This window comes from Cicer arietinum, chromosome 5, assembly GCF_000331145.2.
Source record: "Cicer arietinum cultivar CDC Frontier isolate Library 1 chromosome 5, Cicar.CDCFrontier_v2.0, whole genome shotgun sequence".
NCBI lineage: Eukaryota > Viridiplantae > Streptophyta > Magnoliopsida > Fabales > Fabaceae > Cicer > Cicer arietinum.
In genome coordinates, this window is record NC_021164.2 from 73,807,211 (window position 1) to 73,825,407 (window position 18,197).

General features: G+C 28.6%; 2 protein-coding genes across 4 annotated transcripts; one reads left to right on the forward strand and one right to left on the reverse strand.

The window, feature by feature from the left end:
* Nucleotides 1-5,048: 5,048 nt before the first annotated feature.
* LOC101494492 (uncharacterized) lies at nucleotides 5,049-11,895 on the forward strand. Of its 3 annotated transcripts, none has more exons than XR_003472820.2 (11): nucleotides 5,049-5,690; nucleotides 5,997-6,149; nucleotides 6,506-6,907; nucleotides 7,202-7,265; nucleotides 8,013-8,230; nucleotides 8,334-8,447; nucleotides 9,733-9,838; nucleotides 10,049-10,260; nucleotides 10,602-10,705; nucleotides 10,990-11,196; nucleotides 11,305-11,895. XR_003472820.2 is itself a non-coding variant. In XM_004501353.4 (10 exons), the coding sequence occupies exons 1-10, from the start codon at nucleotides 5,178-5,180 to the stop codon at nucleotides 11,132-11,134; spliced, it is 2,031 nt and encodes a 676-aa protein (XP_004501410.1). In that variant the 5' UTR covers nucleotides 5,049-5,177; the 3' UTR covers nucleotides 11,135-11,895. The 3 variants fall into 3 exon arrangements, 1 of the variants encoding a protein (XP_004501410.1); XR_003472821.2 differs by having other exon boundaries at nucleotides 11,403-11,895; XM_004501353.4 differs by having other exon boundaries at nucleotides 10,990-11,895.
* A 3,402-nt stretch (nucleotides 11,896-15,297) lies between these two features.
* On the reverse strand, nucleotides 15,298-16,289 carry LOC101494182 (uncharacterized). Its single transcript, XM_004501352.4, has one exon. The coding sequence runs from the start codon at nucleotides 16,237-16,239 to the stop codon at nucleotides 15,589-15,591; it is 651 nt and encodes a 216-aa protein (XP_004501409.1). The 5' UTR covers nucleotides 16,240-16,289; the 3' UTR covers nucleotides 15,298-15,588.
* Nucleotides 16,290-18,197: the final 1,908 nt, after the last annotated feature.

Here is an 18,197-nt window from a genome sequence, read left to right on the forward strand (position 1 = left end):
TCGTATTAGTCTTTTGTTTATCCATCAGTGTACCTCGTATTAATTTATTCAAATTCAAATAAATTTTTTACTTTTTCTAATTACAACACTTCACATCACTTCTCTATCCACCCATCAATATTGCATCTCATAAAAGCAATCACACAACTAATAATAGAGAAAAAAAAGTTCCCCCTTTCACATTCTCACTCACCTTCACCATTTTTCTCGTTCTTCTTTCAATTTTTTCAATAAAAAAAAAATATTTCAAACCCAACACAACCACACATTCAAATAAAACATTCAAAGAGAAAAGCCTTCAATATAAAAAAATAAAAATAAAAAATCGAAATCCAACTCAACAGAACCACACATCAATGGCTAATCCAAATCATTACTCAATGGCTTCAAACAAAGCTCAGTCGTCTTCTTCAACTAATGTGTTTCGTTCCACTCCATCGTTGAGCACTCAACCGATGTCTCAAGTTGCATTGTTAGTCATGATAACAAATGTAATTTTTTATTTATTAGTTTTAAATATAATTATTTTCAATATACATTTATACTTGACTTGGTTGTATATTATTACAACCAACAGAATAATGTTAGTTCTCCGTTCGATTACTTCAAAGATCTAAACAAAGACAGAGAAGTTTGGAAGTTTGACATTCGTATTGTTGATGTGTGGTATGTTCTCGGTAAATATGGTCAATTGCATGTTGAAATGGCGTTTGTTGATGTTAAGGTCAGTTGAAAATCCTCTTTTGAAGCTTCAAATTGTGTTTTTTTCTTTCAAACTACATGAAGCCAATGTTTTTTAAAAAATTGGTCATTTAGACCATGAAAATGTGTATTTTAAAACTTCATGTTAATTAAACTTCATTTCGAACTAAAAACTTATTTTTTGGCTTTGTTCATAGGGTGATAGAATTCATGTTGCTGTTCCAAAAGATTATGTAGTTGGGTTCAAAGACACGTTGAAAGAGCACACAACATATATTATGCACAATTATTCTGTTGTTGATAATGATGACCAATTTAAGGTTTGTGATCATCGTTATAAGTTGATGTTTAATAGTGGGACTACTCTGACAGATGAGAAGTTGGTGATATTCTTAGTGGAAAATGTCAAAGTAATTTGTTAGTAGGTAAAGTTTTTAATATCAATTTCTTTGTTAACTGTAAGAACTTCCATTACTATGTTTTCAACATAATAATTGATTGTTCTATTCATATATGTAATTGGTGTTGTGCATTAACTCACTTTTACACAGAGAGAAGGTGTTGGAAAGAAAGTTCAAGCTTCATTTAATAAGAAAGATCTTAGGTAAAACATAGTTTCACATTTGTAAATAGTTATTCATGTTCACGAAATTCAACATTTAAGAAACAAAATACAATATAACTAATAATTTTCAATTGTTTGTAGTGGCAATATTATTAATTGTACTCTTTGGGAATACTATGGGAGGAAATTATGTCTTATAGTGACAACGCATCTCAAAATGCAACAATTATTATTATTTTAACACATGCACGGTTATACATGCACATGGTATATATTAGCCATCTCAAATGTATGGAATGGATCAAAGTTGTTCGTCAATGAAAAAATATATGAAATCGAAGAGTTCAGACAAAAGTAAACATATTAGCCATTTACCATTTTAGTTACTTTGTCATTTTTTTTGATTATCTAATTTTCATACAGTGCTAATTGTAATAAAAATTTACGTCTTCCAAAAAATGAGGTATTTTGTGAATGCATCTAAAATTATGTCTCATGCTTTGGGATCAAGTCAATATTATGCTCAATAATTTTATTTGCTACAAAGTTGATTTCAAATACATCAAACAAATCAGCACAATAAAAGAGGTCAATAATATTAAAATTACTTTTGTTTATCGTTATTATACTTTTGATGTTCATTTCACATTCATTATATTCAAATTTCACGCGTGTCAATCATTAACATTGTCCAGGAATACAATTGTGTCACGCTCGGTACTACTACGAGCTTTGTTGCATCAAAATATGGATGGTTCTATTACTCACGTGACAAATGCAACAGGAAAATTGACAAGGTTAATGAACCATTTACGTGTAAATGTGGTAAATAAGTGATGACAGCCATACCAAGGTCAATTACATTGTTTCACATAAATACTCTCATATTTTTAAGACTATATGTTTATATATAATTCAACATTTAAATAGGTACAAAGTTGAGATTTACGTATCTCATAATGGACGTCGTGTCTCATGTTGTTTTTGGGATGCTGATTGCTTTTCTATACTTAGATTTAATGTTGATAATATTTGGAACTTGATGTTAGAGATATACGGTCCAACAACATTTGAAAGTTATAATCATAATTACTAACAGTGTTTTATTATCATTTATAAATCATAATAACCATTTAAATTGTTATTAATATTCACTGGCCCGGTGAAAATAATCCAAAAATTTATCCACCATTTGAAAAGCTATTTTGGCTTCAACTATTGATTTTGTTGACAAAATTAATGAATATGTTCTACAAGTAATACCATGTACCATTTCTTAAAACTTACTGTTTGTAATATATTACGCTTAATTTTAGATTTTAATGCTAATACAGTGTTCTATTTTATATAATTAATTTAGGATAAGAGGTAGAGTACCTATCACCAGATTGTATAGATAAATCTGAAGCTATTTTGATATTTTGACACCAAAGTTTTTTAGTTAATTAAAAACTTCCGGACTTCCTAACCACAAAATTAAGCTGAAGGTTGGTACTCCTATCATGTTATTAAGGAACTTAGATCAACCAGAAGGTTTGTGCAATGACACTCGCCTCATTGTCACCAAGATAGAAAATCGTGTGCTACAGGCAAAGATAATTTATGAGAATAATATAGGAAATTTGATTTATATCCCAATAATGTTTATGTCACCTTCACAATCTCCCTGACCTTTCAAGCTTATTAGACGACAATTTCCAATTGTGATCTCATATGCCACGACAATTAATAAGTCACAAGGACAATCACTTGACTATGTAGGATTGTATTTGCCGAGGCATGTCTTTAGTCATAGCCAACTTTATGTGGCTTTGTCGAGAGTTAAGAGCAGAAGAGGTTTGAAGATACTAATACATGACAATGACAAAAAACCACAAAACATTACAACTAATGTTGTCTTCAAAGAGGTTTTCGAAAACCTCAAACATGTAAGTCATTTTAAAATATTATTATACAATATATTAACAATCTGGTCTAAATTTTATTAGTTTTTTATACTCATATGAATATACTGGAACGACAAACAAATACAAGTGATTTAGTAATGAAATATATTGAAATTATTTCCAATTTTATCACATGTTAGTTTAAACTATAATACTTAACTTTACTTATTAGGTTATTCCTTACGAGTTTGCAAACTTTGTCTGCAACATTGAGTTTCAAAATCTCATTCTTAAAGGACCTACCAGTGGTATAACTAACTACTCTATTGTCCTTAAAAATACTCCAATCAGACCAAGCAACGTTGGAGGGTGGTGGAAACTTTTTTGCCATGACAATCATTTTCGACCTGCGATCATTTGCACTTTCATTTTCCATTTCTATTAGAAAACACTGCTATTGTGACAAAATTGAAGAACTACAACAGACTCTTTTTGATTAACTCCTTTTTACTTACAAAACAATACACGTTTTTGAACTTATTTGTAAGATGTGTTTGTAGTTTGTACTACAACCATTTTGCTAAACTTACTAAATTGTTGACCTACCTTTGTTTGTCATTTACTGAGTTATGCTTTTGTATTTTGTTTACGGTAAACAACATTGTTATTTGATATTAGGTTATATTTTGTTAAATCCAAGTTCATTTACTATTGATGTTCTTTGCATTTGTTTCAAATAATTCAACTATATTTCACATTCATGCAGCTATACAAGCAACAGTTTATTTGTAAATAGTAAATCATATTAATATTTTATTTACTATTTTCACTTATATAAATTATTAACAAAAATATACTTTAACTTCTCTAATTAATCTATTAATAAAATAATGTACCACGCCCAAACCTGTACGAATGCACGGGTCCTAAACTAGTATTTTATAAATGCGAATGATTCAATTGATATAAAAATAAAGAAAAATAAATATATTTTTTAAAAATTAATTTATTAAATCGACGTCAATAGTTTTTTATCTCAAATATAAAAATAAGAAAAATCAATAAATTATATTTCTAAAGAGTGTTATTGATCGTTATTAATAATATATTAAGTAATTTTTAACATTAATCTATTATAAAAATTATGTGTTTTATAGTTTCTAATAGTAAATGACGTAAGCACAAAAACAACCTGAAATTTTGTATTTGTGTTTTATAAGGTAAATATATCTAATCGAATTAGGAAAGTGTTTGCAAATTTTACAACTATGTCATCTCTAATTTTTTGCTTAACGTGTGAGGATATTAATCTTAAATAATTAAAAGCAAGCTCAATAAAAATAAGACCGTTTTGTGTAATCCTCCAACACATATACAAGAACGTGATTTTTAATCAACAACAAATATTATTTATGTAAAACTATGATGTAGATAAATTGTAAATGAAAAACGATTAAAAAAATATTATAATAAATTCAAAATTGGAGAAGGATAAGAAAAAAGAAAAAAGTTAAAATAAAATAAAATTATTTTTTCTTTAATTTTCCAATCAATTAAAAATATTTTGACGTGCACATAAATAAAAAACTTTTAAAAAAATAATTTAATTATTATATTGTTATTTTTTTAACTTTTTATTTGTGTGCGTTTAAATATTTTTTATTTAAGATTCATAAATTAAATATTTATGATTCGTAAATTAAAGTTAACACCCTAGGTCAAAAACTAATTGAAATAAATTAATATAATTAACCGAAGTAAAATTAAGAGTGACAACGAAAAAAAAGATAATTAAAGAAATAAAATAAATGTATAATTTAGCAAAAATGGAAGGTTTAATGGGCCAATTGGTCTGGACTTTAGTTATCGCCCATGTAGGAGAGAGAGAGAGAGAGGGAGATTCAATTCAAAGCAAAAACAAAAATTAACTTTCCCACCAAATTTTTCAGGGAAACGGCGTTATTATCTCCTTCAAGTGTGGCTGTGACAGATCTCAGAGAAGAGGTAAGCTAAGCTCCATAGTTATGGATAGTTTGCATCACACTCATTTCGACGAAAACGACGATTTCGAAGTTCCTCTTACTCAAACTCAAACACCAACTTCCAAACCCCTCGTAGACTTAAATAATCAACGCCCATCCAAGAAACCCAAAATCAAAACGACGCCGTTTAGTGGCAAGGAAAACATTCCCCCTTATTATCATTCTCACAACGACGGTTACGAAATCGATAACTGTAGCTTAGATTTCATTCCTTCAACTTTAGATTCTGATACCACCGTTCAAACCGTTTGTTCTTCTGTGTCAGAGCTGAAAAAGAAGAACACACGCACTTATTTTCACAATTCAATAGAGTCTAAATTAGTGGTGTCCAGAACCAACGCGTTTGATTATGCAGAGTCTGATTATGAAGTAAATTTGTGCGATGAGTTAGATAGCTCCGTTTATTGCCCTCTCTGTGGAGTTGATATTTCTAATTTAACGGAGGAACATCGATACCTTCATACAAATCACTGTCTTGATAAAAATGAAGAAAATGTAAGATACATTCCCTTTCTAGTTTCTTTATCAATAATAATTACTATATTCAGTCAAATTGTGCATCAATTTCATTTTTATGGAACTTTACTGTTCAACTTGGTATGTTTTTCACTAAGAAATAAAAGCTTTGCAATTGCTAGGTTTTCTTTCTTTCTTTCTTTCTAGTTTTGCATTCAAAATATAATGATAAGGTTGTGTCATTTGGCTGCTGAGTCAATATTCACGATGGTTGGAGATTGAAATGTGTGTAAATTAATAATTTATCTCAAGGTAATGTGGTAAAAATCTTAATATCTTGTGTAGGTTGTTCTTCCTAATGACGATGTGAACGCTAAATTTGTGTCGAAAGCCTCTCCTGTTGTGGATTGGCTACGAGATATCGGTTTAGATAAATATGAAGAAGTTTTTGTTAGGGAAGAAGTTGATTGGGAGACCTTGCAATGGCTGACAGAAGAGGTGAGTTTATGTATGTTCGGTATCGTTTTGTCACAGGGTTCTTCCTTGAATTTATTTCAGTGTTATTAATTTGCTGCAATCAAAATGCATCTTCAGTTTTAAAGATCAATCTACCCTAGAAAACCTACTTGGCTCAAGATTCTGATGAAGAATACTAACAGACATTTATGTTATTAGAAATCTAAAAAAGTGTATGGTTTGGGTTTTTAATTTTTTTTTATATAAAAATTATTAAGGATGGGTTAAAACACAAATACCCTGCTGTTTGTATGAAATGTCTATCTATTTGCTCTGCTTTCTTGCTAAAGATTTATGTTTATGGACTTATTTTCAGTCTTTTCCTTCTGTTTCTGTAGGATCTCTTAAACATGGGTATAACTGCACTTGGTCCTAGAAAAAAGATTGTTCATGCTCTGTCAGAACTTAGAAGAGGAATTGACCCTTCAAACGAGAAACCTGAGGATGATGTGGTAGAGCCTAGAAGGATTAGAAACCAGAAAGTCAAATCGCAACATGGCAAATCTGATCGAAAAATTGACGGCACTGTTAAACCAGCCGCAAACAAATTAATTACTGAATATTTTCCGGGATTTGCTACCAACGGGAAGAAAGTTTCTGCCCCTCCTGGAGAACAACATGAAATGAAAAATAATGGCTCAGTTTCTGACCGTAAGCGCAAAGCAAAAAATATGTCAACGAGTACAAAGATTCGTGATGTTCCTATATGGTGTACCATTCAAGGAACACCTTTCCGTGTGGTAAGTAACATTCTATGTTATACGGGTGTATGTTTATATGTTGTGTATACTCCCTCGATGCACCCCTTAGGACACTCAGTCAAGAAAATGGATACTGGCTACTTGAATGACAATTCAAACTGAGCTTACCCCTCAATCCTGTTTTATATAGACATGCTGAACTATGAAATGAATTCATCTGTAGAATGTAGATAGCTAGTAAACTACAAAGTTTAAGAAACATATAATCTTCCATCACTGCTTTGTCTATTCTTTTTTTTATGTGAATCTGAGTAATGCATTTAATATATGCAGGATGCTTTCAAATACCTACGAGGAGATTGTTCTCACTGGTTTCTAACACACTTCCACATGGACCGTAAGTCTGCTTCTGCATGTGTCAAACATCCAATCTTTATCATCTGTAAATTCTCGGTTCAGTTACTGATTTCTTGCTATGAATGTGTTTGTGTCTATGCAATATGTATGCAAATTTATATTATATTGATCCTTGTTTTATATCCATGAATAGTTTCAATTTGGTTAACCTCTAAATTGTAATTAATTTGATTGATATTTTCATTGAACTTCAACTATTGTTTAGAATTTAAGTTTTGGCTTTGAAGAATTATTAAACTCTTGCCTAGTTAGTTTTTAATAGCCACACAGACTGTTAGCTCTAAATAGATTTGACACAGGTCTCCGACAAATAGGTTAGCTTACTAAATTTTAATGATTTGGTATGCTTTCTTTTCATAGTAATTAACTTCGGTCATATGATTAAAACATACAATTACTCTAAAAATTGTATATTCACAGCACATATTGATGGGTCAATTATAGGCATCATGGACAATTTGGTGTTTCTGATACATGGAAGTGGTAAATATGTCATATATAAAGTGTGGATTATCTTTTTCTAGACTACCTTTAGGTGTTTTGGTGCCCGCTCCCCTACCAGAAATATTATTGAGTTTCAGATCACGTGACAAGTCATTGGAGACTCAAAAGTTAAAACCACTGACAAATAAAATAAAGATTTCTAGATGTTTAGCTTTTTACGAGCAGATTATTACAACCAGAGTTCCAATTTGTCTTTAGCTGTTGGTCTCATTTGTGAATGCAGATTATCAAGGTCTCACCAAGTCGTTCAATCATGGAAAGATCTATTGCTCCTCTGTTACAGCCAGACTTGTAAATATGAACATCGGTATTCCATATGAAAAATTACATATTTTGCCTCTAAACCAAAAGGTTGAAATAGCTGGTATTGGCGTGACTTGCTTGGATGCCAACCACTGTCCAGGTGCCATAATAGTACTCTTTGAACCTCCAAATGGTAAGGTGTGGCTTGCATTCACTTCCTTATGAGCTTAATTATAGTTTACTACTTGCTAGCTACCCGTTGTTGTGTTAGAACTGACCAGTTATTTTTCTGTTTAATTAGGCGGTACTTCACACAGGCGATTTTCGGTATAGTGAAGAAATGTCAAACAATCCTTTCCTGCGGATATGTCCAATTCATACCTTAATTCTTGATACCACATACTGCAACCCACAGGTGAGTCCATGTGTCAATAATGAATGATCTCTTTCAAATGACATGACTGCATCATGTTCTTTCTTTGAAACTTAGTTTTATTTACGTTGAGTTACATAATTAATTAACGAGTCAATACATTATACTCCGTCTACTCGAGACTGTGTGAAAGTTAATTGATTTTCAATCTACTCTGTCACTAGACAAGTTATCTTGAATCAATGGTTCGTTAGAGGCCTTGGATTCTCTTTGGCATTGTGGTGGCAATTCTCTTACAGAATCAATCTCTAAGATGTTAGTTTGGCGGTAGCAGTTTGTCATTTTGGTGACAATTCTGTTATTGTTCCGGCTATTTTCCATTAACTTATAACCACGATGGAATTGGAGATATTTAATCTAATTATAACCGTGATGAATATTTGTTGAACCATGTGTTTTAATAAAATTGTTTTTTAATTAGAAATATGTTAAAAAAAATAAAAATAAAACTTTTTTATTAGAAAAATAAAATTTTAGTGCCTTTCTCGTAAATTATATATAGTAACGGTTGAGAAATTTAGATATTAAAAATGATATCCTAAAAACCTTTTTTTAAGATAATTCAAGATGCCAATGCACCAATGAATCTTACCACTTATAACTGCTGAGTATGCTATGTTTTTTTTTCTAATAAACTTCCATCACGCTTTTGTGCATGTCTGACTTTGACAGTCTTCACCATTTGCTAGAAATAGATTAGTACCAATTTGTTCTTATTATAAAATCAAGATATTCAAGCTTATGTTTTACACTATAATAATTCCAGTAATGCTATTTGCTACAAAAGTTTTTTCTATAAAAGCTGCTACAAGTATCTCGTAACTTAATAATGTTTGAAGAGGAAAAAAGTAAGATTTATAATAGAAACGATTACCTGACAAAGTGTAATAACCTACTTTATCTTCTTGTGAGTTGTCTCCGAAAATACATTATTAACATTTAGTTTATTTCTTATCATTTCTGCATATAGTCAGTACAAATACATTCAGTTTCTTATATTTTGTTTATACACAATACTTGTTTGCATCAAATATGTTTTTGACAAACAAGTCTCAGATTTTTTTGTTGCTTTTAGTCCTAAAAAATACATTTTTTTTTTCTTAAAAGCATTTTAACATTGACTTAAAACACATTATTTTTTAAATATTAGTATACGTACTAAAAGCAAAAGAAAAATTAAAGAGACTTATTCAGTTCAAATATTATATTTTAGTGACCAAACTATATTGAAGCGAATATTGAATATTTGTAATATGTTTCATTGCAGTATGACTTTCCAAAACAAGAGGCTGTAATACAATTTGTTATTGATGCCATTCAAGCAGAAGCTTTTAATCCCCGGACTCTTTTTCTGATTGGCAGCTATACAATTGGTAAAATTCATTTAACCTCTCTTTCTGGATATTTGATTTGTACTTTACAATGGTTATCTTGCCTTTTAATATTTGTCTGAAATATGTCGTAACTTGTAATTTGATAGAAACTTTTGAAGTGTAGATTTGGGCAGTTGTGTTTGTAATAATATTGCTCCAGGAAACTAATGAGAAAAAATTTCCCCCCTCGTGTTTTCTATGTTTTTACAGGAAAAGAAAGGCTATTCTTGGAGGTTGCTCGTTCACTTCGCAAAAAGGTTTATGTGACTGCAGCAAAGTATCGCATTTTAAAATGTTTGGAGTTTACGGAGGAGGATATGCAGTGGTTTACTTTAAATGAACATGAAAGCAATATTCATGTTGCTCCTATGTGGACACTCGCAAGCTTCAAAAGATTGAAGTATTTATCAAGTCAATATGCAGTGAGTGCTGTTGTCTGTTTCTCTTTACAACGATTATATGCTTTGTAGTATTTTTGAATGTGGACAAGAAACGTATCTTCAAGTGTACATGTAGTTATGTACAATACATATATCTACAGATACTAATATTATTTCTTACTTCAATAGTTCAATCTGATCTTTTTGTCTAATAACTATTCCATGAACAAATACCTTGGTGGCTGATAAAAGATCCACGGCTGCTAGCTGGTCTACTTACTGAGCAGTTTTACAGCTTTCAAATTGGATCTCTAATACGGAATTACATAGCTTTTATCTTTTAAAACTACGTTTCTAATCATAGATGCATTTTCTTTATTCAGAGTCGGTACAGTCTTATGGTTGCTTTCTCTCCTACTGGCTGGACATTTGGCAAAGGTAAAAAGAAGTCTCCTGGAAGAAGGTGGCAGCAGGGTACTATTATAAGGTGAGGCTTGAATTTCCTTATTTGTTAGATTCTTTTAGTTTTATTATTATATACTTACAGTTGAAATCTTGATTCATATACCTGCATTGCATCCTTGAAAACATGCCTCCTTTATCTATACAGCTTGTTATACCAAAGCCCTGACCTTGTTGGTGCATTTTGATTCATATTCATTGAACTAGTTAATAGGTGCACCGTGCACAAAGGTTGGCAGAAAAACAGTTTGCTCGCTTTCTTGAATGTTTTGTTACTATTTATTAATTGAAGCTTTATTTGTTTATCAGGTATGAGGTTCCTTACAGTGAGCATTGCAGCTTTACAGAACTCAAAGAGTTAGTAAACATTTTGTCTCCCAATAACATTATTCCAAGTGTGAATAATGATGGACCAGAATCTGCAGCCGCAATGGTTTCTCTTATGTCAACTTGATGGATTCATCAAAAGGGGTTCAATCTACCCTTATGATACTTTGTGATGAACATTAAATAAAGGTCTAATGATTTTACCATACCTTTTACAATTAAGGACACCTTTGGCATACTGATCTTGGGGATTTTTTAAAGAACTTTTCTTAGAGAAATTGCTTACTTTTGTTTCAGCATATTTGAGAATCAGGAAGTTGATTGATACTAGGGTCTCTAATGAAATGTTTGTGCAATATGAGCAGCAGTAACTTGTTATGCTTATCCCTTTTCAGAGGTAACTTTGTGTTTGCTGCTTTCCAAAAGGTTAACATGTGAAATCAAGAAGAAAAGATATATTTTATCAGAGGAGCTCATCCTGCTTATTTTCACGTGGAAGGTTTTGTCAACTTGTAACATAAAATCTGAAGTGATCGCTTTTTACGACAAGATAAGTGGGAAAGTGTTTATATCCCCTTTAGAACATGAATTAACCTACTTCTCTTCCAGCAAAAAGATGGAGCTTATGAAATTTGTTGCTGCACAGCAATGTTAGTCTTACTGGGCTTCACTAGAGTCCTTAATAGTTGTTTCAGACCACTAACATTTGGTTGCAGATAATCAAGCTTAGTACTTTAAGCAATAGTCATAGCCTGTAATAGTATTCTTAAATGTAACGCATCTCTTGTACTTAAAATTCTCTGGCTTGCTGCTTGTAATGCCTATAACATACTGATTTTTTTTACATACAAACAATATCATATACTGATTTTATTCGGTTGACACTGACTTTTCAAGGAATTAAATTAATTTTATTTAACAGGGATGGACTAGTAACATAACACCTTATGCATCCTTGAACTTCATACACTATAATCTACTGGCTTGGTCCAAACAATTACTGCAACATTTTAAGTTTTGAAGTAGTTAAACACAACATAGCACCCTAAAAATATTGTTGGCGTTAGTTTAAATGTACACATCCCACAAAAGTACTTTACCACAAGCTTAATTTGAAACATGTGGAAGATGAGGATAGAGTAGTTTTAATGAGAGAGATAGTTAAATTTTATAAATAGTTGACTTTGGACTAGTATTTAAAAATCATCCAAGATTATAATGATGACTTATAATATTCTTTACAATATTATATATATGGTCCACATGGAATTTGTCATGTATTATATATACAATTTGCTACCATAAGTTCATGTGATACATATAAGTAATTTGCAATATTATAAGTTGTCAAACCTTGTAAAATATGTCATATTTTTCAGATGGTCAACGTTTGTGGTAGTTATTGTAAAGAAGTTCGTGCTTATTATTCATTATCGATGGCAATGGGAGATGCAAAGAAAGGAAACAACTCCGTACGTATTCCCTTCTCATGTTTGACCGTTGAATGTATTGAAAACAGAAGAGGTCAAAATCCGGAAAACAACAAAACATAAGGTGTTAGGTGACTGCGCTCAGAGCATCTCCTCTGCAAGAAAAATAACATCTCCACTTTGAGTTCCATAATCAATTTGAAATTATTTAATAATAATTAAATTAATCCTTAAAATTATAAATATAAATTGAATTAGTTTTTAAATTTTATAAATTGACAAATACATATCTAAAATTATAAAATATCAAATCAAAATAATTTCTTTATAAATTTTTGTCGTTATTAATGTATTACATTATAATTTTTAACGATAAAAAATATAAATATAAATAATTTTAATTATCATTCTACAATTTTAACAATATATTTATCAATTTATAAAATTTAGAAATTAATTTAATTGATAACACTAATTTAACTATTTACTCTTTATGATTTCACATATATTTCTATTAAAATATTTTTTCCTCAATTTATCCTTGATACACTTTCTTTCGCCTATTTTCATTTCTTTATTTTTTAATTAAAATTAAATCTTAAAATATTATTTTTAATGATTAAGGTTCTCGACATAAAATTCCTTTTACAAGTTCTGAATTTTATTTTTAAGCAATCTCAAATTCTAAGTCGGCACATTTTAATACTTCATCTATTTTAAAATAAATATTGTTTAATATTTTTGTATAATATTAAAATATAATAAATAAATATAATATAATATTTCTTATAAAATAAAATATAAATATAAATAATATCAAAAAAGTTGATATATTTTACTAAAAATAAAAATTAAATACATCAACTTTTCAAATATTTTTTTTTATTTTAATTTTATTTTAAAATAAAAGTTATTTTATGAAATTATTCTTATTAATTATTAATGTTTTTTTTTATTATTATAAAGAGAAATTGAATTAATATTTTAAAACTCGTATAGATATAGTATTCATTTGAAAGGTACAAATAAAAAATTCTAATTAAATTTATTTTCCTTCACGATATATATATATATATATATATATATATATATATATATATATATTTTAACTTATTCTCTTACCTCTAACTTTACATTAATTTTCAACTAGCCATTGTCAATTCTAGTTCTATGAACTATAAGTGAAAGCAAAGTACTACTATTCGATTGCAATTTGTGGCTACGAAAAAAACATTATAGTGAAATTTTTTTACTTTGATTTATATAAAAAATAGGCATAATTGATCGTGGTGAACAAGGTGACAAAACTAGAGGTGTCGGATTTAAAGCCACAAACAAAAAATACTACAATAATAATTAATAATTAATTATCTTAAAAAAACATGACAATTATATATATATATATATAAAAGATCAATTTCCGTCATGAGTAAGTCTTATAAAGAGTAACTATGAGTGCTTAAATTTCACAAAAGTTATAGAAATTATATATTATTATAATTATTGAATTAAAAAGTTATAATAAAAACAAAATATTTGACTGTTAAATCGATAAAATTTAATGCAAATAAAGAGTTGTGAAGTTGAGTATCTTTAACAAGAGTTATTTTTAGAATAAGTTGACTATCATCTTATATATTTATATACAGTGGAATAACTTTAATAACAGTTGTTTTTAGAGTAAGTTGACTATCATCTTGAATATTTATATATAGTGTAAAGTTGATTGTCATATCTGACAAGTAAAATTAATTACTTTCAAAATTGATTATTTTTAATTTAAGCATTATATTTACAATGAGATTTATGGTGCAACTCACTTTTACTCAAATATATTAAAATATATAATATTACTTTATATTTAATTTACTTGTAACTAAAATCAGTTTTACAAAATAAATTTATTCAAAATCAATTTTAATCAACAGATGAAACACAAAATACTATATAACAAAATCATAAAAATAAATATATTTTTTATTTTATCAAATAAAAAATATAGAATATTATAGTCTGGATTAAAGAAACTTTTTTTAAAAGACCAGGTAGTTAAAACCAACAAAAAAAAAAGTAATTTATGATTAATTTGTTAATAGTTTTTCTATAAAATATTTTATTAATTTATCTTTATTGTGATTATTACTTTTTAATAAAAAAAAAAAAAAGAGATTGAATGGTCTGAAACATCTTTTTCTCATGTGCATTTTTAGATATTTATTTTTATTATGGTTACAAATATTTTTACAAAAATCTCATCGGTGTTTATAAATAAATAAAAATATCATCAATGTCGAGAATGAAACATTTAGATTTTGAATTTCAAATTGAAAGACACGTTGAAATCCAATTTTAATTATAAATTTAGACACTAAATAAAATATTCATCAAGTATTTTTAGAAGTCATATCACAATCATTAATATAATTTGTTTAATTTAATTATTTATTTATATGTTTACTATAATATTTTTTAATTAAAGAAGTATAAATTATTATTATTTTTATTAATAGTAAGTGGTACTTGTGGTTATTTTGCAACTCTCCTATAGAGAATTTAAGCTTCGTCCCCAATATTATAAAGTCAAGCTATTGCAACGATTTTGTTAAATCGATTGTATTTTGCAAATTTATTGTTTTCTCCAAGTAAACATACCATACAGTAAGTGATAATTATAATTTTGTACATGCATTTTAATTAATTAATCAAAGTTTAGTGTCTATACAAAGCCAAATATATTTGTCTAGTTACAAGAAAAAGACTAAACAAAACAAAACAAGCAAAAAGGATGGAGTAATGCACAACTGTAAGCAGAGATAGTTGAAGACTTGAAGTAGCTATAGCTAGTTATGACTCAAAATTATGAACCAATATATATATAGTACAAACATTTATTTATTGCAAAAGGGAAATGCATCCATGCATGCTAGTAGCTTGGTATGTTGCACTAATCGGTGTAATAGAAATATATGTACTCCTATCACAGAAAAAACCAACCGGGCCACTTACAAATTTTATGGTCTGAGATTAATCAACTCCTTGTTATTGTATATTAAGAAACAAATTAACAACACATATACAATATGGTAGCAAAAAATATAATAATGAAAAAAAAACAATGAAAGAGAGAGTAGCTAGCTTGAAGGATTGAAAATCAGAAGTTCCAATTCCAAAGGAATGATGGATGAGAAAAAGGGTCATCATAATCACCAGCATCAATATTAGCTTCAATTTGGTTCCGATTATTATCATCCTCAAAAAATGGTGGTGGAATTGAATACAATAACTCACCAGAATGCATCTTTTCTAAGTCACCATAATTATGAATAAAATTAGCATCTTCGGTTGAAGCATCCAAGGCATTCAAAAAAGTCCAATCAATAGTACTTGTATTAGAAGAAGAGGAGGCAGCATTATTATGATTATTATTATCAACAACATTAGTTGGTGGTTGGTTAATGTTGTTGGCAAAGTTAGAAGCAATTTGTTGAATCTGTTGTGGGGTAAGGGAATTATTATAGTTATTAACATTATTAACCAAATTGAAAGGTGTGTCAGGGAAATTGAAATTAGCATGACGACCACGGAGACAGTAAAGTGCAGCATCAAATGCTCTAGCTGCTTTTTCAGCAGAATCATGTGACCCTAACCATATTCTTTCTCTGCTATTTGGTAGCCTTATTTCAGATACCCATTTTCCCCATTTTCTCTTTCTAACTCCTTTGTACATTTTCTTCTTATTTTCTTCACATTTTTTTTTATCATGAGTGGTGCTGTCGCTGACATGATCCATATCTACATTCATATAATTAATATTAATAATGTGGATAGGCAATTTGGATTAATGTTGGAGATGGAGTTAGTTTAAGGTTTATGATGTAGTGGTTATTTATATGTAAATAATAAATGGTCTAAGGTATAAACGTGTTGATTGAAATGAGCGTAAAACGAGTGTCTGACAGGTAGGGGGTGTATTTCTTCAGAGGACGCGGTGGTAGGCCCAACAATTTTTCTTTCTTTCTTTCTTTCAATCATTATTAAAAATCAAAAATACAGCACGTGAGGAAAATTGTTTGCACTCATACTTCCAATATCAAAATAATTACCTCAACTCACAAAATTTCAATATCGTTATTGAGATCAATACGGAAAAATATAATTACCTCAATTCATTCAAAATTCATCCCTCCATATTCGACTCAAACATTTAGATTTTTTTTTATATTTGTCTTTGTAATATTCTCTTAAAAAATAATATATATATATATATATATATATTTTGTTTAATTTATGTAATTATTTTGATATTATAAAAAAAATCTATAGTATATGTTAAAAAAATTATTTTTCTAAAAAGCCTCTTAAATTTATCAAACCAATTGAATTGAACTAAATCAATTTATTTCTCAATTTTATTTGATTTTAATTTTGTAAAAATATATTGTAAAACTGAATCACTATATTTTATCATTTAAATGTTTTTTTTTTCTCAAGAGTCATATTAAATTGAATATTTACACTTTTATTTTTTTTGTCTTATATATTAAAAGAAGAAAAAAATTATCTCACTTTTTAAAATAATTAATTCAACTCATTTAAATTACTCAATGCAACAAAAAATTAATTGTATAATTTAAAATTTTCTTGGAGCGATTTTGTTTACAAGAAGAATGAATTATTTAAAAATAAAATACATATACTTGTGAACAAATATTTTTTGTTTGTGTTGGTGTGGACCACACTGGTCATTTGCGTAGCGTCCCACCATGCTAGAAATTTGAACATCCCTGTCGTTGGGGAGCCTTGGTAGAAGAATTAAATCCAACAAATATTCCGATCAATTCTATATATCTTTTTTCGCCAAACTTTATTTCCTTTGGACCGCTGAGACCACTAAAACAACTTTTTAATATAAATAATTTTTTTATCTAACTAAGGGTTTCAAAAAAATTTACTTAATAAAAAGAAATTAATTTTTAATATTTTTAAAATTAAATATATAAACTTTTTTAATTAAACTATCTTAATAATATTAAATCAATTAAAAAAAATATTACTTAACATCAGTTATATTAAATTAAAATTTAAAATATTTACTTTAAATCTCATATTAAATTTTGCTTTTAAGGTATAAAGCCGCCATGCTTAAAATATCAATCTAGTCTTGGCGTTGTAATCATCCAATCCTTCTACAAGCATGATAGCTATCTCAATGGCGGTAACATCTATTTTTGTTTTTCTCCAGCTGATTATGATCATGCCAAAATAAAATTTGAAATCAATCCAACATGAGATGCCTCCCAAATTAAACTTTTAAATACATCAAACCAGGTCTAAAAATATTGTCTACCATAAATTATCTATAATAATTGTCCTTATTATTTGTACAACAGATGATACACCTAAATATTTATAATTATCTTCTTTCAATGATATTAACTAAAATCAAATCTACAACTTGTGGCATTCAATATATTTCTACTAGAGAGTATTTTCTATTTTTTATTGTATGTTTAGTAATCACTTTAAATTTAACATGATAATTATCACAAGTTTCAGGAGTCTGTCCAGGAAAGCCATGGTATCCTTTAAAAAAAATTACTTTTATAAATAATAGTGATAAATTATTAAAATATTTATTTAAAATCTAGAGTTGATTCATCTCTAATCATATCTCTCCATATTTTTTGCGTGAGTCGCGTTGTCTCACTCTCCTTACATCTTATTGCTCTGTATGTGGGCGCACCGTTTCTCTTTGCCTCT

Coding starts and splice junctions, on each gene's coding strand:
- LOC101494492 (XM_004501353.4), top strand. CDS start 5,178: ATGGATAGTTTGCATCACACTCATTTCGACGAAAACGACGATTTCGAA. Junction 6,150..6,505: donor TGCAATGGCTGACAGAAGAG/GTGAGTTTATGT, acceptor CTGTTTCTGTAG/GATCTCTTAAACATGGGTAT. Junction 6,908..7,201: donor AAGGAACACCTTTCCGTGTG/GTAAGTAACATT, acceptor TAATATATGCAG/GATGCTTTCAAATACCTACG.
- LOC101494182 (XM_004501352.4), bottom strand. CDS start 16,239: ATGAATGTAGATATGGATCATGTCAGCGACAGCACCACTCATGATAAA.